Below are 27,177 nucleotides of genomic sequence, written 5' to 3'. Positions count from 1 at the left end.
CCTAAAGACACTAGTTTTGCTCACTTATAGTTATTTATGATGGTGGATGCATATTGGTGATTTTTTCCGCTGCTCGGGTATGGTGATGCATGGTGATTATTATAATAATATAAGTTTGTATAGATAAGCAAACTTTAAACCTAATTTGTTTTTCCTTCACTTTTATCTTGCAATTTTTTATTAGGATTCGAATTCGCGACCTTTCAGTGCAAAACAATATTTTCAACCTCTATGATAAGTATACCAATTGTGATTAAAATTATGTGCAATAATTGATAAGCACTGTCGATTTTCATATAAAAGATTTCATACAACAATTAAACACCATCAAATTACATTGTACAGTTTAAATAATTAAAAACTGATAATTAGAAATCTAGCAAATCATCAAATCATACATTTTCTTAGTAATTTTTTTTCGAAAAAATTTACATTTTTTTTATCCTAATTCAATATTTTTTACTAATTAACTAAACATGTTAACCATTTTCTTAGTGTGTTTTTTTTATGGAAAGAAAAAAATCATTTGACTTAAAAGTTACTTTTTTTTTAACTAAACATGCTAAGAAAAATATATATTTTTTTATGTCTTTCTTAACTTAAAAGTTTGTTCATATCGAGAAGTATAGTTTATCGTATTACTGTAAATATATATCAATGTGATATTTATGCAAATAGTAGTTGACTCTAGATATATATCAACGTGACTATATTATTAATTACGAAAAAAATCACTGATTCACATTTGTTTCTTTTACTAACAATGTATTCTAACCTTTCCGGATCAAAGAAGATTGTTTTCTGAATGAGTTTTGGGTGTTGGCAATAGAGAAATTGAATATGACAACGATGACGACTTAGAACTTGACATTGATCCATTAGATTTATTGATTCCAAATTCAGGTGATCCTCTTGTTTCTATCGTTGAAAGCACATATCCCCAACTTTTACAAAACATGAACGATATAACCTATTTCCAAAATAGAGATATGCTTCTAAAAATTCAATAGTCGACACAATAAATGATTAATTTTATGTTGGATTTAATTTCTGGTGAAGAAAAAACATATTTGAGTTATGATACTCCACTCGCACAGAATATATATGGTCAAACAGTGGATGATGTTCATACTCCCGAATTTTTTAACACGATTTCTACGTCGGGACTCCCAAATCACAAGTTAAGACTCAAAGTTAGAGTTCCTGTTATGCTATTAAGGAATTTGAATAAAAAATTATGATTATACAATGGAACAAGACTTATTATTACAAGATTGAGAAAACGTGCTCTTGAAGGAAAATTATTTCATGAAGTAATATTGGTAATCAGGTTTTCATACCTACATTTTCTCTTACACCATCTGACGTACCTAAGAATTCATTTTAAATTTCAACGGATACAATTTCCTTTAATGATTTCTTTTGCGATGACTATTAATAAGAGTTAGAGACAATCTTTAAAGCATGTTGGGATATATCTTTCGTCGCCAGTGTTTTCACACGGTCATCTGTATGTTGCGATTTCAATAGTTACTTCTAGAGAAGGATTAAAAATATTGATCATCGACGATGACAGCGAAGATAAGACTATGACTTCGAATGTGGTCTATAAGAAAGTCTTCCGTAATATCTCTTCCTCTGTATGAATATTTATCCAAAATTATTGTTGAACTATCGTTTAATGTTACTCAAAAAATTTCATATACCTTATATTATTGCAATTATCATATAATTACATATCTTACTGTTAATTAGATGTTCTATAGTTTAATATGATAAGTGAGATTAATATTATTTTTTTGTTGAATAAATCATGCCAAAAAAATATTTATATAGAAAAATTTGGTATATGTGTAAAAAAAATTACAATGCTCTTAATATATACAAATTAAATCATACGATAATGTCTATGTGACCTTAACTCGATTGATAGGGACATCACATTATATATGAAGGAGTCGAAATCTAATTCGACACTCTACTTATTCACCTTTAAAATAAAAATTTTAACCACTAAATTACTTGGAAAAAAAATCATATGAAAATTGCCCGTGAATACTATATATAAACACATGTTTTAATAATATAATTTTATAAATCTTCAAAAAAAAAGAAAAAAAAAAAAATATATATATATATATAATTTTATAATTGTAACAAGATAATATAATTTATAATTAAAATTGATAAAAACATATATTAATACATATAGGATGATTAATTAAGTCACGCATGAATAACAAATAAACGACAACACGATGTGCCGCTATCCTTTTTGAGTCGCAAAGTTAATCCTCTCAAAATTCTGACCAACCTAAAAAACTAGTTTTCTTATCTCAATAAGAACCGAAAGTTTATCAAATCTATTTTATTACCATTGATCAAATGAGCTATTATAAATCTTATTAAAAAAAAAAAGCTATTAATTAAAAATCGATCTTTCTTATCTTTGATCGAAAGGTTTATTTAGTGAAGGTACATTGTTCCCATAAAATTTAATTAAAACCATAACTGTGACATTATATATTCAATTTGTTAGTGAAATAATATAACCACAATTTGATACGTCTTTTGAGTCGTGTTTTGGCATGCATGGTTTGTCTGCAAGACTAGTGCAATGTACCATCATGAATCTTATATCCATCCCACTTCACAATTTCTAAATTGTTAAAATACCTAATTTTGTACTATATCTTTACCTAATTGTTTAGATAACTCATTAGTTTATACTTTGTGACAACATCAAAATCAAGCATATTACGAAAAAAGTTTATATCCACATGCATGTGTTACGTAAAGGATAATATTTTTGTGGAAACAACACTATCACATATATAATCGAAAACGAAAACAAAAACGTTAAAAACCAATCACACACGATGGAATTCTTATGTTACCAATTACATAATGACAACCTAGAGTAGAGGAATTATTAAATCTAACAACTTTTGTGAAAAAAATAGAATTAAATATATTAAATAATTATATGGCTATAAAATTAACTCCAAATTGGTGATTTAAAAATTGGCTCTGTTTTTCGTATTTGGCACTATATGTCACACAACTTGAACACATAAAATGCTTTACATGAAAAGAATAAATAACTATTGAATTACATGTGCATTTTTATAAAAATGATGATTTAACTTTTATATACTCGGTCGGTGTAAAAATTATTTCACACTATTACTATCATTTATTCAAAAAATTGACATTTGTGTCAAAAATAAAATTGACATTTATTCTAAATAAAAAATTAACATCACAACCTTAAGGTTTTGGGTTAAAGTGTGGTGTCCAACTCACTTGTGAAGTTATTGAAGGCCCGATGTGATGAAAGTCACTAGGTTTGGTCTAGTGGTGAACGATGTGGGTAGTATGTAAGAGGTCCTAGGTTCAATCCTCATTGCCAACATTGTAAAAAAAAATAAAAAAAATAAACTTCACTCATCTTATATACTGGTTTTGATTTATTGACCTTTTTTTGTGTAATCATAAATATTGACGCTGATTAGCGGTGACTAATCTTCATCGAGGAACTTGTGGGGTACATAAGGTGAGTTCTTTCTTTTTCAACCGAATTTTCCGATACGCATTAGTCAAAAATCGAACTCCTGACCACATGTTTATGGGGACCAAGATTCTTACCACTTTGACCAATTTATTGTAAATAAATTTGACTTTTTTGATATATTAAAAAGTGATATATTTGGTTTATAACATGAACCAGGTATATTTTTTCTTAATATATTGAAAAATTAAATTTGAACACATTTCTTAAATTTACAAGATTAAATAATGATATATCACTGTATTAACTCTAAGATAGTTGCATGTGCTTATGAGATAGTCTGATCTGATGTACTTAATTAATATAAAAACTTTTTGGTGTATATAGTTTTGTTCTGTTTCATCATATGATATTTCCTCTAAATAATAATATTACATATATTTTGAAAAAGCAAAATTTAGTGGCATCTGAATTTGATATTTTAAAACATATTTCACAGGAAATTTTGTATAACTTTTAAGGGATATTTTTTGTAGAAGTTTTAAAAAAAAGAAGAAAAAGAAAAACAAGAAATTTAAGGGCCACACACATGCCTTAGATAATAAGATATTTATTTTTGTGATAAAAGCAGCATGTTATATGATTTGGGCATATTCTCAATCAAATTCCTTATAATTATTAAATAAACACGACAAAGGTTACACCGCCCATTGTCTCACTCACTCTCACATAACATATAATAGAGAGTCGAGTCGACATGGCATAAATAACAAGACGGTGTGTTAGTAAGATAATTCTTTCAAGTAAAGAATTAATTAGAGTTTGATTTGTTAGATTCTCTTTTAAGTGTAAGATTATTCAATTTATCTGCTTATATTCCTTCTTAAGTGGAAAACGAAAGTTTTTTCATCTATACATGAGATCATTCTTATTGTGTACGCAATAAAAAAAAAACAACCATACAAATAAATCATGTCACTTATAAATAATGTAACACTTTCAACCTTACACAATTACTATAAAATAACGCCATTGACTTGATAATTAGTTTATATAGCAAACTCAAAAGACTTAAAGTGTTGGAATATCTTGAGTCTCATATTAGAGTGTAATAGTTAGCCAAAAATAAATAAATAAAGGATTTACATTTAACAGTTACTAGTTACATTGTGCGCACAAAATTGTTGTTGGTTGTCCGATCAAATATAAAGGTTGTCCAATCATAAATCAACGAACGAGATCAATTTTTTTTGTTGAATAAAGAGAGCAAAGCCCAACGAACAAGATCAATTACTACATGTAACTACATTATCCAGATCCGAAAATAAATGCATGAATAATGCACTATACTCCATCCATCCTTAATTATAAGCAAAAGTCAATTTTTCAGATTCATTCAATAACTGAAAAGCAAACCTTTGTTTATAATTAAGGATGAAGGGAGTAGAATGCGGTCTATAGTCCTGTCAAAAAATAAATAAAAATATGTAGTCTATAGTCTAGGGTACGTGTAATGCAAGTGCAATTCCATATCATAATTAAATTCATGTTTAGTGATGTCCACTAATAGCCTTTTTATTATTTTCTGACTGTGTCCACTAGTAACCTCAGAATGAAAAACAATAGTACAAATTAACCTAAACCAATTATTATCGTTAAGATAGTTGTTGTAGCTGTTCATTTAGTATTATAAACTGCTCTCACTTTCAGGTTCTTTTAACACTGACTTTGGATAGTTTATTTATCAAATAAACACTTGAGAGTTGAGGATAAAGTAATCATAATTAAAACTCAGATACTATATAGTATGTCATCTACTCCATTTTTTAAAAAGCAAACGGAGATAACTTAGCAAGAAAAGAAAAGTAAAGATATTATAATTATGTTGTATCGTTTTACTCATCCCATAAATAAGTTAATTCTCAAATTTATTAAAAAAAGAAAAGAAAAGAAAAAAAAAAGATACAAGAGAATTTAGGAGACTAAACCAATATCCAAGAGAATTTAAGAGAATTTAGTTAATTCTCAAATGTAGAAAAGAAGAGTATTAAGTTTGAATACTCCAATATATCAAATGTGTCATTACAAATTTTACCATGTAAATGTTACCTACAATTAGAGGTGAGAATAGGTCATGCCAACTACATGGCTTTAAGGCCTAGTTTACATATATTATATAGGCTCAGATCAGATCAGCTTATTTTTTTAAATAGAGCAGACCAACACTAGGATTCAGGCTATTAATAAAGCATTTTAATCTACTAGGCCGACCTATTTAAGTTAATATGAATAATATTTTTATTACTATTATTGTTTATATATATTAAGTTGGGTTTGTCTAACATGTGCAATATTTCACATGTTAAAGTAACCAAAAATAATAACAATTTAATGAAAAACAATTATTTATTAAAAAATCAAACATTTACTCCCTCCATCCAAAAATATAAGAGTAGTTTGACTAATGTGCTTATGCCAACCCACAATTTTGATTGCTAATATCTTTAATTTTGTATTAGTAAAAAGTATAAAAACTTGATATTTTAAAAATACTCATCAAAACGAATCAAACAAGACTTATATGTTAATATTTATATCTATATATTATTAAAAAAAATATGGTCAAAGCAAGATAAATAAATATTGTCATTTAATCAAATTAACTCTTATAAAATGGGACAAAGGGAGTAATATGAAATGCACAAGTTTAAATGCAAACTTACTATTTTAAATTTCTTAACATGTGCAAAGTTGCACACGATAGAAAAACCATATTAAATTTTGTACTTTGATTAAATTATAAATTTATTAACTTTTTCGGTAGTTTAAATTTATTATACTACATTAGTTTTTCACATATTGTATATAAATGCATTATTATAAATTAGAATTGAAATATGATGATATATATAATCAAATTCTCTAAAATATCATGTTAAATATCAAAAGGACATTGATATATTAGTTCATAAGTCAGACCACACATGCTTTCAAAAGGTCAGACTTAGACTTAAAAGATAAGCTTATGATAGGTCAGACTCAGGTTTGTCAAAATCTAGCTCAGCCTAGCCTATTCTCACCTGTGCCTATAATAGAGAAGAAAAAAGAGTCTAATATCAACCTATGCATGCATTATTTAATTTTAAGATACGCTGGCCGGCCACATTAAGGCCACTTCAATATTTATTTAGATCCAAAGTAAATTCTAAAGCAAGACATATTGACCAAAAAAAACATTGAAACATTTTAATGTTAATAATATGTTATATAATTGAATTTTATTTTTTTGAGATGCAATTTTTTTATCAAGTAGGTCAATTGGTATATTATTTCTTAGTTGTGAGGTCTTCTACTAGTTGTACAACTTGTACTTATAGCTTTTTGGCCTAATTGAAATTTGTACATAGTGAAATAATTATATTTTTTCAGGTTTAGATCCTTTGCTTTACCAACTTGAATCATTGTGCTGTGATACAATACGTACATATATATAATTATTTACTTATAAACAAGCATACAATCTTTTTTCTTTTTTTGTTCTTGAAATAAAAAGATATATTCAAATCTACGACGTTCAACTTTCATCTTTTAGATCTGTTTAATGGTTATAGAACTCAGAATAAAATATACTCTATTTAATAATTATATTACATTTTGTTTCAATTTAATGTTTTGTTTTTTTATTTTTTGAAAACTCAATTTAATGTTTTATGATACAACATAAACAATAAATTAGGTTGACCAATAAACATGAGAAAGAAAACCCAAAACAAAAGTGTTTGTCTATGGTTTAAATTAGGTTGACTTACTCCAAATTAAGTTGAATATTGTACGATAACATGAGTTGACAAAATATAGTCTACTCGTACTCACTCACTCAAATGTGATATTTATAAAAAAAAAAAAAAGTGAATGAGTTGAAGATACATCGATAGATTGTGGCAAGGTGAAAAACTAAGATAACATTACTAACAACTAATAATTTGTCATTCAATAATTTTTTTTAGAAAAAAGTGATATTTATCAAGTTCAAAGAAACAATGTTCAAAGCCACAAATTTGACTCATTATAAGTTCAAACAATGATATACAATTTGAGATGCATAGATACTATAGTTCATGTAAGAGGTTTACGATGGCTATCACTAAGGTAAATTTTTCTCATCCCCACAAATATTTTGTCAGCATGCATGTGACATAATCGATCATCTCAAAGATTGTGGATCTCAAATTACTATTAACCTTGGTCATATATTGAAGGATTTAGTCTGATTGTTAAGATTTATATTTTGGTTTGTTAACGCTGTATTGTCTTGTCGGATAATTTTTTTTTATTTTGCATAATTGTCGGATAAAAGTCTTATATGTATCTTTAGTGAGGATTTAGCTATTTTCATCTCTTATATTGTTACTGTTTTAGCATATGAATGAATGAAATTTATTTTATCGTGAAAAAATTTGAAAATACATTGATTAATGATACTTTTTTTTTGGTACAAGGTGAAGAAAAAAGGAAAAGACAAAAAGAAAATTATCTAGAAAAAATAGTCCCACTAGCATCAGCTAGTAGGAGAAGACTCATTCCATCCGGCGGAATAGCCATAGGAGAATAAGCTTCAGGGTTGCGAGCTCCAAACTTGGCCAAGAAATCTGCACAAGTGTTCCCCTCCCGAAGAGTATGCAACAACCTAACCCTCCAGTTTCTAGTGAGAAGATCCTTAAATGTTATCCACATATTTTTAGGTTGCATTCATGTTTTCTCCTCCGTGATTTTTTTATCCGGTGTTGTTTTAATCCCGTCTTAGTGCGGAGTTTATGTTTTGATATCCTGTCTTAGTACGGTGTTTGATTCAATGACTTTAGCGTCGTCAATGTTGTAGATTCGGATGCATGACTATTATGGACATTTAAATTTTGCCATATCAATTGTAGGCTTTATCATAGACTCTAGACCATTTTATGATATTAACTCGAATGTTGTGGTTATAGTCACTGATTCATCCTTATTAGTTTTTAGCGAGATTGAATATATAATATATTTTTTTGTTGGTTTTCACCACTAGTATCCGGCCCACTAGACCTTCTAATCTGGTTTGGGAGCCAGTTAACTTCTTCCTTTCGCCGTTGCGGGGGAGCGAACTATGGTCCTCCCTACCAAGTTCAGCTTCAATCATCATTGGATCAATTAGCGATTAAATATGTAATGATTTTAATTGATGTATTCTCTATAAATTTAAATGAATAAATATAATTGTTTTTGAGTAAAAATAAATAATCAAAACTCAAGAATGTGAAATGGAAGGCTTATCAACAAAAATAAAAATAAAAAATCTGAAAGGCCAATTTGAAAAGCCAAGAGACTCATATATATTTCCTTATCAAATTAATGATCTTTCTATTTTAGTAAACGTTAATTAACAATAATACATGTCATCTTCAAATTAATAATTAATAATAATAGTAATAATTTAGGACGACTAACATATGTTTTTTTAAGTAGTTTAGTGGCTAAAATTTTTACGTGAATAAGTCGGATGATTGAAATTCGAACTACAACCTCCCACGTATATAATACAATTTCACTATCAACTGAACTAAGTTCATACGACACGAATGACTAACATACTAGTAGATTCATTTTTTTTTGGACTAACATGAACAATCGGAGATAATAGTAAACCCACTTGGGTGGGTCTAATGGTGTTGATTTGAGTCATTGAAATATGTTATTCTCAATGTCTCAGGTTCAATTTCCCCTAATGCCAATTTCAGTGGACTAGCATAAAAACTCTGACTTTAAATGAGTCCCTGCAAGTGAGTGGTAAAATTGATCTCTTGGAATTAGTCGGTTCTACCACCGAATACAAAGTTTAAAAAAAATAAAAAATTGGAGATAATAGTAGTACCAATTACTGTTTTAAAATGTGTCAAAAAAAGTTACTGTTTTAAAAACAATTTAAGCGTAATTACTGGAGTATAAATTTAAGTGTGATTATAATTGTCAAAAAATAATTAAAGTGTGATTATTACGAATTCAATTTTTGATGATCTCTCTCTCTCAGGTAATTTTTGAAAAAGTTATAGTTTATTTGTTTTGACACATCATAAAGTTTGTTGTATAATGTTTATCTATCCGATGGAGTAGTCTTTTTTTGCGGAGACAAATGTAAATATCAAGTACACATAAAATAAAAAAAAAAAATAATTGATATTAAAAAATCTTTATTATTCATGTATTAATTTGTGTGCACTCTCTATAAATTGCCTATAAAAGTGTGTAACACAAAGGTAAAGAATCCAAAAAACAAAGCTCAAGAAACAGTAATATTAATCTCTCTACAAAGAAAAGAAAGAAAAAGGGTCTCATTACTTCTTTCTTTTCACTCTCTTCTTTCTTCTTCTTCTTCTTCAACATTCATTCATTCATTCATTGCATTGTTTCTTCAAGTAAGATATTTTTTATTCTTTTTTATATTTCTTTATTTATCAATCTTTAACATTCTTTTTTCTTATTATTATTATTATTATGAATATGAATATTATTATTCTTGTGAATGAATTTAATGAGAGAAAAAATAAAATAAATGTGTATTATTATTTTGATATATAGTTGATAGATGGTTGAAGAGATTAAGAGACATTGATTTTGATGAAGATGAAGAAATATGAAGCAATAAAGAGTTTTGAAGAAAATGATGAAGATTTGGAAATGGGTAATAACCAGATCTCTGATTCAACAACAAAACTTAACAACAAAAAGATTATTATTAATAATAATGAAGAATGTTCTTCAATGATTTCATCTTCAGTTACAATAAAACAACAACCTCAGCAACATCAACAACAACCTCAATCTTCTCAACGTTTGCTTTCACTTGATGTTTTTCGTGGCCTCACTGTTGCGGTATTCTCTCTCTACCTTCCTTATTTTTTTCTTTTTTAGTTAATCATTTTCTTTTTTTTATTAATTATATAATTAATCAGGTAATTATTACAGTATTTTTAGAATTGTTCATTAATAGTAACTATTTATTCTTTTTTGAGATTATAATCCAACGACGTCGTATGTTTTTCTTCTTTCTTTCCTTGGATTTTGGATTTTGGATTTTGGATTGGATTGGGTTGTGTTTTGGTGTTGTTCTAGTCCAAATATAATAATATTTTATTTTTTTAGAAAATAATAATAATAATAATATATTAATACTCATATTTAGCCTATAGTAACAAACGATGAACAAAATTTAGTTAATGGGTTCAATTCAGGTTAAGTTTAGTTGGTAAGAAGTTGACTTATACTCTATTTAGCCTATAGTAACAAACGATGAACATGTTCTTTGAGTCTCTTCGAGTCTCGAGATCCGTTATTCTACGGTGAAGCTCGAGATTCAGTTCACCTAAACTTTAAATCATAAAAATAAATTATGGGTAATATCAAACAAAAAGTTTGAGTTAATGGGATTATTATATTTGTTAATATTGTTTTTGCTAAATTTTGATGGATTAAGGGATAATTAATTAAATGGGGGAAGATTGACTTGAGAGTGGAGGTAAAGGGAGAGATTCTTGGGATATAGATTTTGCTAAGTAGTTTGTTGAGAGAATCCAAAGAGTTTGTAGTTGCAATTGCACTTGCACGTGTTAAAGTTATATTGCTTAACTTTAAAGTAAAGAAGAATTGCGTTTAGTGTTAAATAAATTGATTTTTGTTTTTTGTGAGTTTTTTATATAAGCTGTTTTGTTACTCAATTAGAGAGCCGTCCATTTAAACAGCATTACGGCTACTTGCCCCTTTGCGATCAAATTGCCACAATATTCTCTAACTATAAGATGTTTTTTTAGTGGTGTTCCGTTTAAATATGACGTATGTATCTTGTGCAAAGACTTGATTATAAATAATAATACAGTAATATATATTTGTAGTTAAAAAAAATACTATAACAGATCTGTGTTTTTTTTTGTATAATACTCCGATATACTTCTTATTTGGATATGTATCCATTGAGATGAATAATTTTGACAAGTTCATAAATAAAATTTAGTATTAAAATTGTCCATCGCAATAGATTTATTCGTACATATTCAAATAAGGTACTTATTGAAAATTCACTATATTTTTTTGTCAAATAGTATGATGAATGGATTCGTACACTTTTTTTTTTTTTAAATAAAAACTCGAACTTGAATGTGGAGATGTGAAAATTTAAGGGTTGAATGAAAGTTAGATTCTTGAATATTTTTTATTTTTTTAAAATTTTTAATTTTCATGAATATGTTTGAAGTCGTAGATGGAAATCAATAAGATTTGATAAAAAAAAAACTAGTATTTAATTATTTAAAAAATGATAAACTATAAATAAAATTACAACAGAAAAAAACCTATATTTTCCCCATTATTTATCTTCCTTTTTTCAATATTCTACTTCCATCCATTTATAATCATGTGTTAAATTGATTAATTTTTTTTAAAAAAATATCTAATTCTAATGAGATATTTTTTTTGTTACACCTTATATAGGGTTTGTTTACCTATATTTTCTGAGAAGTTGTTTACTTACTTTATTATTATTATCTCTTCATTCAACCACAAAGCCGTCCGTTTAAAAAGAATATATATGGCTACGTGTCCATTGGATAATAATATTTCACAATATTCTTTTTGAGTAAAATAAATCACAATATTCTCTGGGTTTTTTAAGATATGTTTTATTTTTTGAAGCATTTATTCTTTTGATAATAAAAATATTTCCAAGTTTTTTAGGCAACCTAGATTTTCTTTTATAATATCTACGTTTATATTTTTTTTTATATGACTCATATAGGAATAAATAATGTATATCTTGATATTTTAATAAAGTAAGGAATATATCCCAATTCCTAAGCAAATAAAGTACTTACATTACATGTCTTGTGACCGTGAATAAATTACCATTCCTTGCATTTTCTTAAAAAAATTGAAATTTCAAGTATGATTAAGTGCACACTTTTTAAACATAACCGACGATTAAAAATGAATGATCCATAAAATAAAAATAAAAATAGAGCACACACGTTTGGCGTTGACCTATTAATTTTGGGTGGGTTTGGAGTGCATGCTTTCAACAAGAACAATACAAATCAAGAGCTGCATGCTTTAAAAAAATATATTAGATTGTTGAAAAGATTAGTATATAATAATAATTATATAAATCATGAAGTATATATAATATAATTATTCAAAAGTCATAATGTTAAATAGGCAGTTTTTTTATGTCTGACCCAATCTTAGTTTAATAACAAGATTAGGTAATTTTACTTTTTGTACCCCCACTAGGCTACAAAAAAATTATGTAAATGGATTAGGTTAATAAAAAACCGACCTATTTTTTTTTCTCTTCTGTAGATGAAGTGACAAACACTACTAAAACTGACATACACAATCGTAAGGTTTTTCGGGTTTATTGTAACAATATCGACATTACTAGTTGAGTTAAAATATACGGACAAATAAATGAATTTCAAAGTATATATTATTAAGTTACTAAAAATATCATATTCATGAAAAGATGGCATAACATGCAGTTGGAAAAATGTAATGTGCCTAACTGACTTGTCACCACTATACTTTTATGTTGCTTTATCAATCATCAATGGGTGATGACTTTGAAATGCAATGCTTGTGATTTGCTTTAGTAACTACCACTCTTTCATGGCATCATTTTATCATGTCCATAAGCTAACATACATATCATATTTTTGTCGGCTACTATATATGCATTGTTTGTTGAGTAAGATATATAAGATGATTATTATTACTTATTAATATTAAATCAAACTTAAATACTTTTTTAGTTTAGTTTTGATACACTATGGACGAAAAAAGTTTTATACTGTCAACAAATCACGAGGACCAAGTCCCACGTATTAGAATCCCGCATTGCTAAGATTCTCTGTCTGTTGGATGTATATATGTGTTTAGGCATTTTCATCCTCCAAACTAGCTTTTGAGAGTGAGAACCAAGTCCATTTAATATAATCTACATATTATAAGGACTAGTTCAACATAGATAATCAAATATTACATGGAGTAAGTAATCATCATTTGGTACGAGGAATTCCTTTAGGCATTGTTTGGTTTGGTGTGCCTAATGAAATTGGGCTGGATAAGATAAGCTGTCCTTTTAGCCTTATAGAATGTTCACATGGGATTGTACAATTTTGCCATTTTCTTTTTTCAACTATTCACATGATGATGATACATAATCCAATCATGTTATATTTTCTAATTGGAGTTAGTTGATATTTTGTATAGTTTGAAAGCAACAAATTTGGTTAGGAAATTGGTGTCTTCTATGAATCACAGACACAAGCACGAACACCGATAATAATTTAAGAAAATGATATAATTCAATGTAATCATAAGTGGGTAATCATAAGTGTCGGTATCAGACACCGAAGAGTATAGGTTGTCTTGAGGTTTAAACATCCTGGTGTAATTAATGAGTAGTTACATTCAATTACTTCGATTTCGTAAATTATTAGTGTTATCTACCGTGTTTGCGTCAGTGATTCATATTTCTTTACATCTCAGATACACGAATTATCTGTAATTCTTTTTCCTATTTCTTTATACTGATTTTATGAAACTTAATGCAGCTTATGATACTGGTGGATGATGCTGGTGGACTTATTCCAGCACTCAATCATTCTCCATGGAATGGATTAACAATAGCAGATTTTGTAATGCCATTTTTCCTTTTTATTGTTGGTGTTGCACTAGCATTCACATACAAGGTATTAATGCGATCTATATGTTTTTATCATTTGAATAGAACAAGAATTTGTATTCAAACTTTCTTCATAAATTGTTCATTTAACCTAACTAATCTATTTCTTCAACAGAAACCATCTTGCAAAGTTGATGCAACCAGAAAGGCGATTTTGCGGGCGCTTAAGCTTCTTGCGTTAGGCATTTTTCTTCAAGGTGCCAACTGAACTCTTTTGCTTTATTTTTTTGGAATTTGAACAAATGTTAATTTCCGGGAACTGTCGGATAACTAGAGCTTGCATTTTGTAATTCACAGGAGGTTATGTTCATCGAGTAAATGATCTGTCATTTGGAGTAGATTTGAAGCAGATAAGATGGATGGGAATATTGCAGGTATGAACTGTTAATTAGTTTTTACAATTGCACAACTGATCAATATAATATGATTAAAATTTTCTACGTAATAATGATCATTAATTATTTACTTCATTTGAATGTCAGAGAATTGCGGTAGCATACTTGGTCACAGCTCTCTGTGAAATTTGGCTCAAGCGTGAAGATATTGTTAATTCTGGATCAACGCTTTTAAGGAAATATCGATATCAATGGTAAGCTTAATTATCATGTAAAATTTTAGTTTCTTAATTGAGGTTTGATGAAGCTACAACCTTTTTGACTTAATGTAATCATGATTAGAAGCCTCTACGGATTGACTTATTTGAGTTTATCTACTGACATAAGCACTTGTGATAATGTTTAATAGAGTTTATGTTAACAATTTATGACAAGTCTATTAGCTGTTTTCGGCTCATATTCACAAGCTCTCTAACTTTTAAACATACCTTGTTCTGTGATGTTGCTTTTCCCTTTAACTTGTGTCTCAAGTCATAGTTATTTAAGTGGATTTTTTTGCCTTTTAACAGGGCCTTGGCTTTGTTTCTCTCTGTCATTTATCTTTTCTTGCTGTATGGGATGTACGTTCCTGATTGGGAGTATGAAGTTCCAACAGAACCTTCTTCAGAACCTATGATCTTTTCTGTGAGTGTTAATGTCTTTTACTTTTTTCTCACCTGCTATTTTTTTTATATCGGTTGAAAAAAGTGATTTATGTATATCTATTTGAACATGTTTTAGGTTAAATGTGGAGTAAGGGGTAACACTGGACCAGCCTGCAATGTTGTTGGAATGATCGATCGTAGTTTATTGGGTATACAACATCTCTACCGGAGACCGATATATGCGCGGATGCCTGTACGATCCTCTCTATTCTAAGCTGTTCTGACCAATATTTGCTAATTCTTGTTGGGATTTTTTATGAGAATTTAATTTAAATCATGTACACTGTTAGTGTATTGTCAACAAATCTCAATTGTCAGATCATGAAAAACGTAACTACTTTTAAATTCACATATGATTTGTTGACACTAAAAAATTTACACTGACCGTGCATCGGAATATTTTTCAAATTTCAATAGGAATGCAGTATCAATTCTCCTGACTATGGACCACTGCCTCCTGATGCTCCTACTTGGTGTCAAGCCCCTTTTGATCCCGAAGGACTCTTAAGGTGAATTTCACTCTTTCATCCTTTGATTTTTATAATAATGCCGCCATTCTCAATAAGGTGCAAGAAAGTGACTAGTATCTAATTATGAAATATTAATTTCCTTAACATGAACATGTTATTTCTTTCAAAATCAAATTAAAACAGACATATAACTAACACATTACTAGGTGTCATAATATTTTCCTCAAGCTTTAAGAGCTTGAAATATATAGCACATGACCTATGATTCTTAAAATCATGCACATGCGTCGTGGTCCAGATTCCGTAGCATAATCAAACATTTACATGTAGTCAATGTTCTCAGCCCGAGATTGAGGCGCTTATTTTTACACTAACAAAATCAGTTTAAAACCACCTCAGCTGTTAACTTAGATCGGATGGTTGAGATTGGAAGGCTAATTTTGTAACTTACTTTGGCTAGAATTTTTTTGCCTAATATTCAACTTAAGCTTTTCCTTTTTGTCTCTAATTTTGTTTCTACTTTGGAATTACAGTTCAGTGATGGCAATTGTTACTTGCTTGATTGGCTTGCACTATGGTCATATTATTTTACATTTTAAGGTAATTTCCAAAACTTGTTCTTGTTTAATTATCTTTTTTGAAGCACAAATACGGATATCGGACACGACACCGATAATAATTTGAGATAATAAATTAATTGAATATAATCACATCTGTCAATGTCATGTCGGTGTCCAACTCCGACACATATTGGACACCCAACACACTTTCAATATGAAGTTTCTGTGCTACATTCGTCTTTTAATTATGAGTATTAAAGCTGTATCCTTATTGCTAAATGCAGGACCACAGAATTAGAATCATATACTGGATGATTCCAACCTCTTGTCTTGTAGTGTCTGGTCTTGCCTTGGATTTATTTGGTAACCATTCTCTCTTGACTCTTTCTTATTTAGTATGAATAATAATGTGTCACTTAATTAATTTTAATTATTTGTAGTATTAATTAACATAATTTTTTGTATGTTATAGGAATGCATGTAAATAAAGTTCTCTACACATTGAGTTATACTTGTCTCACTGCTGGTGCTGCTGGTATCCTCTTTGTTGGAATATACTTGATGGTTAGTCATTAAATTTCTTGCTTTGTGTACTATTTTTGACTCTTATTATATGCTCCTTTTGCAATTCTTAAATATTAAGAAAAATAATGTAGTGTATTTTAGGACTTGTTTGGATTGCCTAATTAATCACTTATTGATGAATTATTTGATTGAGCTTTTGTTTCTTAATGAACCATGATGGGTTGGGTCATTCAATTAAGCCTAATGAGAGGTTTTTGTCCTTAACCGTTTAGTTATTTAAACGTTATTCCATCAAACGTTTGACACATGGTGAAAACCTCAATGAGGCGTTAAACGGAATGAGGGTAGTCAACTAGTCATCCCTCTCATCTCTATTTCATGCTCTCTGCTCATGGAACCTAAAGGTACATAACAATTCCTTTATCTCTTTGATTATTGTAAATATGTTATAATTTGTATATTTGATCTATGTCTATTCTATTTAAATTCCAACAATTGTATTTACTTTTTTGCTGTGATACCAATTGTTGGAATTTGAATAGAATAGTCATTTTTGACACAAATTATAGCATATTTACAATAATCAAACAGAAGATCAAGGAATGTAATCGGTGTGTACCTTTAGGTTTCATGAGCATAGATAAGGGATGAGAGGAATGACTACTCTCATTCTGTTTAACGCCTCATTGGTTTTCACCATATGTCCAACGTCTGATGGGATACCGTTTGAATAACTAAATGGTTGAGGGCAGAGACCTCTCATTAGGCTGAACTGAATGACCCATCACGATTCATTCAAAAACAAAAACCAATCAATAAATGCTTAATAACAATAGACCATAATTTATATTAATAATAATAATGTCTGATAATATTATCAATCCATAATTGATTAATTAATCCCAACCTTTATATAAGTTATATTCAAACCATCTACTTTTACAACATTTGCATCAAGTTTTTTTATTGAATTTGCTCAAGAAAGGTTGAATCATCATGTGAATAATGCTTTTTCTTCCTTGCAGGTTGATGTATGTGGATATAGTCGCATGACTACGGTTTTGCAATGGATAGGCATGCATGCATTAATGATATATGTCTTAGCAGCTTGCAACATTTTTCCAATTTTCCTTCAAGGATTTTATTGGGGACATCCTCGTAACAACATCGTAATTTCCACGTCCCACTTTTCAATAATTTACTACTAAATTTTACCAATGTTTTAAAACTTGAACCGAACTGGATGGTTCAACTGGTTAAACGATGAATATACATTTCTACCATTCGGTTATTTGGGCAGTTTGACCAAAACTTTTAACCGTTCAAGTGGTTTATAACAGTTGAACCATGACCCAGATGATTCCTCGGTTCAATTTTTAAAACATTAATTTTTATTATAGCTATAATTTTCTATCATGACAATTCTAAATTTTCCATGTGCTAATAATGTAATATGATTGCAAAATTTGATCTCACAGCTAAAGTTAGTTGGAGTTGGATCATGAAGGATAAGAAAATTATTATTATTATGTTGTTAAATGGTGAACATATTTTGTTTCACCTATGATGTCTTAAAGTAACGAGGAGAGGAGGACAAAGCAATGTTGGTGGAGTTTGGAGACAAATTTTGGAGCTTGGTCTTTTATTGAAGAACATGATCATGAATAATGTTTCTCTAATCTATTGATAAAATCACCTACTACATGGATGATGCATGATATATTTTGGAGAAGCTAACATTTCTTCATGGCATAGAATTTTAACTATATAGAGAGAGAGAGAAAAATAGAGCAGCTTTTGTTTATAGTATATGACTGCCATATAATTTCTACTTTGATCTTGAAATTATAGATTTCAAGATGAGTAAGCATTTGACACGATATCAATGTACGACTTTAGTTTTATTATTATTATTATTATTATTATTATTATTTGCTTTTTTTTTCTTTAAATGTCTATTTCTTTAACAATGGTTATTACCATATATAACAAAAACGTTCTTGCCATATATAAAGCTCGAGATAAAAGGAATGTAGTAAAAAAAAAATGGGCTAAGAGACATTTGATTATTTTATTTTAGTGCATTTTATTTATTAATTTATTTATGCCAATAGGTCATAGGAATTATAGTATTTATGCAAATATTATTGAATATTGAAATTTGAAAAAAGATTTAGGATTATATCTAATGGACAACAAAGTAAGATTTAGTAGTACTTAATACTATAATTGTCATCGTTATTCTCGTGTTGCTCACATAAATAAAACATACTATTGAAGATATCTTTTGATAAATTTTTACACTATTGTAAAATGTTTTTTTGGTGAATGAGAGAATTCTGAATAATATAGGAAGGGAGAAGAACAATTACCTACTATTATCAATTTATCATCTTAGAAGTAGATATCTTATCAATATCAAAGCCTCAAAAGAATATATATCTTACCAAGACATGGGTTGCTCGTAATTTATTTTAATCGAATAATAGTACAATAGAATATTATGTAAAAGACATGTGAAATAAAGTAAATGTATAAATAATATATAATTTAGAGAATAATTTATTCTAACCAACATTTTTGTTCATATGTATGGTAAAAAATGTTACATAACATATGCACCTTTATACATCCTTTAATTATGTATGGTAAATTTATAAGGTACGCTCAGCGAACCGTATTTTTCAAGATTTTCAATCCCTTTAACACTAGCCGGTTATCTTCTCACACTTTTAGAATTTTAGAAGGCACACAAAAAAGACATGGTGTGCAAAAAGAAGAAAAATGTTATTTAAACACAATTTTTAACAAAAATACAACAAAATTACACTTTTTGTTTTTTTTAATATTTGTTGCATTCCTCGATATCCGTGTTGTGAGTAGAGAAAAGATGTGTTGTATTTTTGTCCAACTTTTTTTGTGTTTATATAACATACCTCCAAAAAGAAACACCATTTTTTTAAAAGCAAATATGAAAACGTAAGAGATAAGGTATCCATCACAATATTATTGTTTTTGTGAATTGGGAATCAAATCAATATGGGCTATCATGTGGACAAAAAATGCTTTAAGTGGGTGTCAATTGACCAATAGTTATGGGCTTTATTATGGTTCAAAAGTAATTTAAGTGGTTGGCCAATATTCCCATTATCCCAATCTTAATGAAAGGATAGAGGGAGGGAAGTTGTACATCATGCCAAAGGGTGATTTTCCACTTCCATACATTATTTGAAATAACAAGTTATTATATTAGATATGTGATGTGTCTATGAAGAAGCAGCACCATTGAAAATGATTTTTATTAATTAAGATATTTTAGCATCCTCAATTTTTTTTGTTGGTTTACAATGACTGGGGATCGAACCCAGAACCTATAACATACTACTCAAACCTCTCACTACTAGACCAAACCTAGTGGCTTATCCTCAATTTTATTTGAAGCCAATATGAAAGGTTGTGGCATCACTACATTATTTATCACCAAGCTTCAAGTCTATAAAATATGTCTGGACAAATCATACAATTAGGCCCTGTTCAGGATGCTTTCTGTTTATGCTTTTCAATGTCCTTGCATATGCATGGCTTCTCTGGTGCCTTAAACAGTAGAAATGAAATGAGGGCATAAATATTTTTTGAAGTCATTTGATGGAATCATTGCATTCTTCTTGCATATTGATTGTTTTGTGAAAAATCAATTGGGATAGAGTTTGGAGCAAGGTTGTTAGAATCTAGTTTTTACGTTAACTCGTTTTAGTTAGGTGAAATCGAAATGTAGACTCAACTCATAAACTCGTAGAGTTTAATTGAAAATGTATTGTATAAAAAATGTGGGTTGATTTCTATTTAAACAAAAGAGTTTAATTGATATGCACTGACGGTGTAAAATAGTTTTGCACAATCGTCTAATATACAACCATTATTTTGTCATGTCATATCAAGAAAGTGGGGTGGAGTGGGGTGATGTGGCAGAAAACATGATTGATATTAGTTGACAATGTAAAATTTTACACCGTCAGTACATATCAATTAAATCCTAAACAAAAGTAGGCTTTGTTTTCAAATTTATTAGATGCTGGTTACAAAATTATATCAAATTGATTAATATAGCTTAGTGGTAAATATATACACCAAATAATTCTCAGAGAATATGGGTTTGATTCTTGCTGATGTATTTTTTTAACATTTTATATGAATTAAAATAGGATAAAAATGAGAGTGAAAAAATTAGGTTTAGTGTTAGCAAAATGTTACAAGCTTAGAACATAATAAAAACTGAATATGAAAACTGTTTCTAAGAACAATTGAGTTTAAAAACTGCTGCCAAACAAATATTTTAGTTTTACTATTTTAAAAACTAAAATACAGTTTTGTAAAACTGATTCAAACAAGCCCTAAAACCACTCAATCATCTGTAGTCGTAGAAGAGTGGTGAGGGAAAGTAGACCACACATCTTCCCACGTCCTTTGGCCTTCAGATACCTCCCTAATAACAGAGGCTGCCTTTTCCACATCAACCCGCACTTGATCCTTGCTGTCTCTCTCCCGAATAGTCACCGACGTTGTTGAATCCACAGTGACAGCAAAAGGAACGCCAAGTTCATCTGTTCTTGCATACCGTTTTCCAATTGATGTACCTGTTACCATTTTTGCAAAAGATATATAAATGAAAATGTAAGTACAGTCTTGCTCATGGCAAAATCATCAGCATAAAATCATTCCTAAAACAAAATTATGTATGCAAAAAATGTTGACAGTTGACACCTTCAGAACAGGTTTACGCCACTTAATATTACATAATAAACACTTGAATATTGAGGGTTGAAAGACTACACTCATACTTTGCTAAAAACAAAGCCGACTTCATAGAAAAATACTCCACGAACACAACATTCGCCCCTCCAAGAAGTGATCTTACAAGAAAATAACCCTCAGAAGAAGCATTTAGTTTTGAAGAATTGCAAGGTGAATGTTCCTATGTACCAGATTTATTTGGCACCAAATAATATTTCAATAAGTTAAGGCAATTGTCTTCTATATAGTTGTCCTTTTAGGGGGTTCCTTAACTGGCTTAAAAGGAATTTGCCACAATTACTTCATCAGTGTTTTCTCTCTTTTTGTGTTGTTTTATTTTTCCTGTTTCAGTATGAAGGATTTATTATCCTCCAAATTCCACAAACATTCTTTCTTTTGATCTTAAGGTAGGTATTTCTTTTTAACATAATTCATGCAATTAGCCAGCCTAAACCTCTAAAGATTATTTAACATAATCTACAGGTGTATTTTACATGTTAACGAGAACTTCAACTTTAACAACATACCTGTAATGTCGATCTTATGCGAAATTCCAGCAGCCGTCAACGACTTGGAAATTAATTTGGCAACGTCTTCATATTTCTGATTTTGAACCAGAGGGAAAACTGTGCACTTAATAGGAGCCACGAGTGAAGGAAAGCGAAATACATTTAACTGTTCATCCCCAGCTTTACTCGCCCTTGTATAGAAAGTGTGCTCATATAGGCAATATATTATCCGCCCAATCCCAAAGGATGGTTCAATCACAGATGGTGTAAAAACTCGCTGATGCTCTTTCTTTATCTCCTTGTGAATGGTCACCATATTCTTATTAATAGTTACAGTTTTCCCAAGTGTACACACTTCAAAGTCAACCTCGCCTTTTGATTCCAGAGCAGCCTTCATATCCAATGCTTCTTTCTCTTTCATTGCCTGTCAGAAGATTCCAACTCTCAAGATGTAATGCAAGTGCTATTTGCGGAGAGTCACAGTACTAAATACCAAAATAGTTAAACCACAAATTACCTCAAGTGCTTCAACCACCTTCTTCTGATTACCCTTGAATGCCAGGCCCAATTCTTTCTTTATGGGAGTTATAACCAATTTCTGAAATAATTCACATATCAAGTCAATTAATTAATGATGAACATTGAACAAGGACTTTCTATAGTTGCGTATGAAATTGCCAATAAATCAACACCATGAGCATTAAACAGTACCTCCACTTCCTTAGGTTCTGAAAATTTTTCATGAGCCACCAGTGGAACACCGCTTTTCTCCTGCAGAATTGAATACAAAATCATCATGAGACTGTAGTACATTGAACATTAAAAGATTAGAATTTCCTTAGTTGATTTATATTATATTAATATTATATAAAATACATTTTACCTCCTTTCAGTATAACCATTCCTCAACTTACTCTCTTAAGTATTTTTACTATTATTTAACTGCCGTGTAATTCAGTTATAAATGTACTTTGTTACATAATCAAATGCAAGTTAAGTTGTAGGCATTTAAAAAAAAATTCAGGCAAGTGATGTGGTGAGTAAAAAACATAGAGGCAGCTACGAACACTTGTGCACACATGCCCTATTATTTTATTTGACTTGGCTGAAAAATAACATCTTCAAGAATTCACAGATGTAACTCTATTTTATCCTATTAAATTAAATGTATATAAACACTATCAACTATAAACATTAGAATCACATTGTATGGGTTTATTGAAGTTTATCACAAAGCATTCAATTAGTCAGAGTAATTACCGAGTGAGCACGCAAATCATATGCAGATCTATCGGCAATGCCAACACACTCAATCCAACCATAGGAACACTCAATCTCAGCATCCCAACAGTCAGCAGCATAATGGGCCATTTCATTAGCAAGATGTTGCCTGAATCTCAAGCGGTCTTTGTCTATACCGAGACGCGTCAAGAAGAGATATACTCTCCCAATGAAATAACCAAGAGTCTCATTATTGACAATACCCTGATAAAAATTCAAAATAATCATAACACGTGGTTTAGTAAAGAATAGACAACAATTCTGCGGGGTGAATGAAAAGACGCAGACTACTACACTATTATTGAAACTGACCTTTGAAACAGCTTCACCGAGACGGAGTTTCTTTGCAGACTGACCAGACGCCTGTTCATCCCTTGGGAACATGAAAAACTCCAAGTCAGCAACTTCAGCATACTTAGGATGAGATTTATCATCGGGGTCAACAAAGTGCTCAATTTCTGCCAAGGTGAATTCACGGACTCTGAGAAGGCCTTGCCGGGGAGATATCTGCAGAAAGATAGAGAAACCAAACTAAACCCCAATTCCACAAAAACACCAATACCGAGAGAAAATTTAAACATAAAAACCAACAAACCTCATTTCTAAAAGCCTGACCAATTTGTGCAGCAGCAAAGGGTAGCTTGTTTCCATTGTAATAGTACAAGTCCTTGAAATTAACAAATATGCCCTGTGCAGTTTCTGGACGCATAAACCTGTTTCAGTTGAAAAAGGAGTTAAATGCTTACCACGATAAAGCTATCTGGCAATGCTTATTTACATGTTCTAGAGCTATCTTATTTCATTTGGCACATCAAATATAGCAACCCATTAAATCTTACTTCCATGTAACCAAAATAATGATAATGATAATAACAAACAATCATATAATAATCATAAATCATATAATAAACAGAAAGAAAAAGAAGGAAGGAGGTTAGAAGTGACGAACCCAGGAGCTAAGCCAGAGGGACCAATTGAAGTTTGAAACATCAAATTGAAAGGGTAAGGATCAGAGAGTGGATTCTTGGTTTCAGGAGCTGTGATAGCATAGTCCTTAATCTTAGCACCAAGTTGTTGAGATGAGAAATCGTCGAGCATGGTAAGGACGTGTTTGAGCTCTGCAACTTTGTCAGGTGACAATGTGAGATCCTTTTGAAGCTTATCATTGCAATAGTCCTTGAGCAAGTGATCAGCACGGTAACAAGTTCCAGTTTTCTCATCCTTCACCATGAGATCAGTAAATTTCTCCACATGGCCAGAAGCTTTCAGAACAATCTCTGGCGTCACACATGGACAATCAACCTCTAGCATGTTTTCCTCCAAAACAAAATGCTACATGCAATGCAATACAATTGAATTTCATAAAATCAACTTACTTCATAATTCACACTATCAAAATCAATTTGATAAAATCAATTTCAGAAAAAAATGTACCTGACGCCAGAAGGAGAGAACATTAGATTTAACAGCACAACCAGGAGGACCATAATCATAGAGACCAGCAACGCCGCGATAAATCTTAAAAGAAGGAATGTAAAACAACCTCCGTTCAAGTGTATTAACAACGGATTGACGAAAAGCTTCACGAGAATCGGAACCGGAGAGAAGCGATTGAAGTGATTTCTCGATTGATGATTTCTCAAGTTTGAGAGCGTTTAGGGCTTGAACGGCAGCATCGATGTCAGGTTTAGGTGCGGAAGAAGCTTTCAGTGAACGGACGGTGTTGGCTTGGATTTCAACGGCGGAGAGTTTGGAGGCCAGGGTTTCGCGTAGGGTTTGTTCGGTGGTTGATGCCATTGAAGATATTTTTTTGGTGGCTGTTATTATGGATATCGCTCTTTTACTCAATGCAAGCATAACACATATAATATTTTCTCACTCATTGTTCTCCACTATAGGTTTAGTTCATCACCATTTTTTCATTTTTTTCAGACTATTTTCAAAAATATTTATATTTATAAATTATATACAGTTTACATATTTTTTACGAGTTTAATTGTTGTACACCGTCAGTATAAATTTTTTTACACATTCATTCTATAATGTGTTGTCACGTCATTTAATAAATGTGATACTTCGTGTGTGTTTTTTAATACCATACCTGATGTGTCGATATATTATTGGACGCATGTGTATAATAATTTCACACTAATTGGTCATATAAATTAAATTCATTTTCTACTTTAAAATTTATAATTTATTTAGAGGGATTTATTTGAGTTTATTTATTTGCTCGCCAGCAACTCTTCTAGCGGTTCTCCAACTTGGTCTTCTATAATTCAGGCTAAAAACATCCTAAAAGATGGTTACACCTGGTGTGCTGGTTCAGGATCCTCCTCTTTTTGGTTCAGCCACTGGACCAAATTCGGCCGTCTTGGGACTATTGTTCCTTATATTGATATTCATGACCTTCAGCTCTCGGTTAAGGACGTGCTTTCCTCAGGCAACCCCCACACCCAAATCCTCTATACTCAACTCCCCCCAATGATTTTTGACACCATCAACAACAGTCACATGAAGTTCAATGCTTCCATTGAAGACACCTTCATTTGGACCAACAACAAAAATGACTCTTACACTACCAAAAGCGGTTATGACTGACTTCTCTCACTATGAGACCCAGGAATAACCTCTAACCCCTCGCATTCCTGGACTTGGATCTGGAAGCTCCATCTTCCTGAAAAGATCAAATTTTTATTTTGGTTAGCTTGCCACAACTCTGTGCCCACTCTCTCCTTGCTTAACTACCGCAAGATGAACCCATCTGCTTCTTGTGTTCGATGTGGCCTCCAAGATGAAACTTTCCTTCATTGCATTCGAGACTGTGAGTTCTCTCGAAGCCTTTGGCACTATATTGGGTTTACCAACCCAAATTTCTTCTCTAACATGGACGTTTATGATTGGATCAAGATGGGCACCATCGGGACCCATTCTCTCATTTTCTCAGCAGGTGTCTGGTGGTCTTGGAGACACCGCAATTTGATGAGCCTCAATAACGAAACTTGGTCCTTAAGCCGACTCTCCTTTAACATCAGGTCTATGGTTGAAACTTTCAAGAATTGCTTCACTATCACTCCTAATGGTGGTTCAGTTGATAGATTTATCAAGTGGAACAACAACAATTTTTCTTGTACCATTCTTAATGTTGACGGAAGTTGTCTCGGTTCCCCAGCTCGATCAGGTTTTGGTGGAATCATTAGAAACACTTTTGGTCATTATTTGGCAGGGTTTTCTGGTTACATTCAAGGGTCTTCTGATATCTTGTATGCTGAACTTTATGCTATCTACAAGGGTCTCTTGTTGGCCATAAACATGAGCATTGACGAACTTGTCTGCTATTCAGATTCTTTACACTGTATTAACCTCATAAAAGGTCCCCAAGTTAAGTTTCATATGCATGCAGTTTTAATCCAAGACATAAAGGATTTGATTTCCCAAAGTAATGTTTCCCTCTGTCACACTCTTAGAGAAGGTAATCAATGCGCAGACTTCTTCGCAAAATTAGGAGCCTCCTCGGATGCTGATTTCACTAACCACGACTCTCCTCCAGAAGGCGTTCAAGATCTGCTCAAGAACAATGCTTTAGGAATTTTATTCCAAAGAGACTAGTCTTTCTTTTTTGTCTTTATTTTTTTTCTTTTCCCTTGTACTCTTTAGCTTTCTTACCAAAAAAAATTTATTTGCTCTTAATTGACTTGTTTTAAATATATGTAAAATTATTTATGGTAT

At 30.5% G+C, this 27,177-nt stretch overlaps 3 protein-coding genes across 4 annotated transcripts; 2 read left to right on the top strand and 1 right to left on the bottom strand.

The window, feature by feature from the left end:
* Positions 1 to 9,782: 9,782 nt before the first annotated feature.
* Positions 9,783 to 18,800, top strand: LOC123890748 (heparan-alpha-glucosaminide N-acetyltransferase). 2 transcript variants are annotated; one of them, XM_045940429.1, is made up of 15 exons: positions 9,783 to 9,957; positions 10,121 to 10,223; positions 10,320 to 10,414; positions 14,143 to 14,280; positions 14,389 to 14,470; positions 14,571 to 14,647; positions 14,756 to 14,862; positions 15,178 to 15,292; positions 15,389 to 15,505; positions 15,730 to 15,821; positions 16,316 to 16,382; positions 16,627 to 16,705; positions 16,815 to 16,906; positions 17,893 to 18,036; positions 18,346 to 18,800. In XM_045940429.1, exons 2-15 carry the CDS (start codon positions 10,160 to 10,162, stop codon positions 18,370 to 18,372), a joined length of 1,296 nt encoding a protein of 431 aa, XP_045796385.1. In that variant the 5' UTR covers positions 9,783 to 9,957; positions 10,121 to 10,159; the 3' UTR covers positions 18,373 to 18,800. The 2 variants fall into 2 exon arrangements, with proteins under 2 accessions (XP_045796385.1, XP_045796384.1); XM_045940428.1 differs by having other exon boundaries at positions 9,787 to 9,957; positions 10,121 to 10,414.
* A 2,277-nt stretch (positions 18,801 to 21,077) lies between these two features.
* LOC123890747 (glycine--tRNA ligase, mitochondrial 1-like) lies at positions 21,078 to 25,389 on the bottom strand. The gene is made up of 9 exons (XM_045940426.1): positions 24,883 to 25,389; positions 24,398 to 24,780; positions 24,044 to 24,161; positions 23,761 to 23,955; positions 23,428 to 23,652; positions 22,879 to 22,938; positions 22,685 to 22,765; positions 22,186 to 22,591; positions 21,078 to 21,501 (listed from the first exon to the last, which is right to left on the bottom strand). The coding sequence occupies exons 1-9, from the start codon at positions 25,303 to 25,305 to the stop codon at positions 21,269 to 21,271; spliced, it is 2,124 nt and encodes a 707-aa protein (XP_045796382.1). The 5' UTR covers positions 25,306 to 25,389; the 3' UTR covers positions 21,078 to 21,268.
* Positions 25,390 to 25,962: 573 nt separating this feature from the next.
* LOC123892169 lies at positions 25,963 to 27,057 on the top strand. Its single transcript, XM_045941991.1, has 2 exons — positions 25,963 to 26,038; positions 26,156 to 27,057. Exons 1-2 carry the CDS (start codon positions 25,963 to 25,965, stop codon positions 27,055 to 27,057), a joined length of 978 nt encoding a protein of 325 aa, XP_045797947.1.
* Positions 27,058 to 27,177: the final 120 nt, after the last annotated feature.

The sequence above is a fragment of the Trifolium pratense genome, linkage group LG6, assembly GCF_020283565.1.
Source record: "Trifolium pratense cultivar HEN17-A07 linkage group LG6, ARS_RC_1.1, whole genome shotgun sequence".
In the NCBI taxonomy this organism is placed as follows: domain Eukaryota; kingdom Viridiplantae; phylum Streptophyta; class Magnoliopsida; order Fabales; family Fabaceae; genus Trifolium; species Trifolium pratense.
Note: the sequence above shows the minus strand (reverse complement) of the source record. Positions and strands in the feature narration are given on the sequence as shown.

What these genes read in the sequence shown, in the direction of transcription:
- LOC123890748 (XM_045940428.1), top strand. Translation starts at nt 10,160, where the DNA reads ATGAAGATGAAGAAATATGAAGCAATAAAGAGTTTTGAAGAAAATGAT. An exon ending in AGGAAATATCGATATCAATG is followed by an intron (nt 14,863 to 15,177) that starts GTAAGCTTAATT and finishes GCCTTTTAACAG; the next exon opens with GGCCTTGGCTTTGTTTCTCT. An exon ending in ATATTATTTTACATTTTAAG is followed by an intron (nt 16,383 to 16,626) that starts GTAATTTCCAAA and finishes TGCTAAATGCAG; the next exon opens with GACCACAGAATTAGAATCAT.
- LOC123890747 (XM_045940426.1), bottom strand. Translation starts at nt 25,305, where the DNA reads ATGCTTGCATTGAGTAAAAGAGCGATATCCATAATAACAGCCACCAAA. An exon ending in GTCAGGCTTTTAGAAATGAG is followed by an intron (nt 23,956 to 24,043) that starts GTTTGTTGGTTT and finishes ATCTTTCTGCAG; the next exon opens with ATATCTCCCCGGCAAGGCCT. An exon ending in TCGGTGAAGCTGTTTCAAAG is followed by an intron (nt 23,653 to 23,760) that starts GTCAGTTTCAAT and finishes AATTTTTATCAG; the next exon opens with GGTATTGTCAATAATGAGAC.
- LOC123892169 (XM_045941991.1), top strand. Translation starts at nt 25,963, where the DNA reads ATGAAGTTCAATGCTTCCATTGAAGACACCTTCATTTGGACCAACAAC. An exon ending in CTCTTACACTACCAAAAGCG is followed by an intron (nt 26,039 to 26,155) that starts GTTATGACTGAC and finishes TATTTTGGTTAG; the next exon opens with CTTGCCACAACTCTGTGCCC.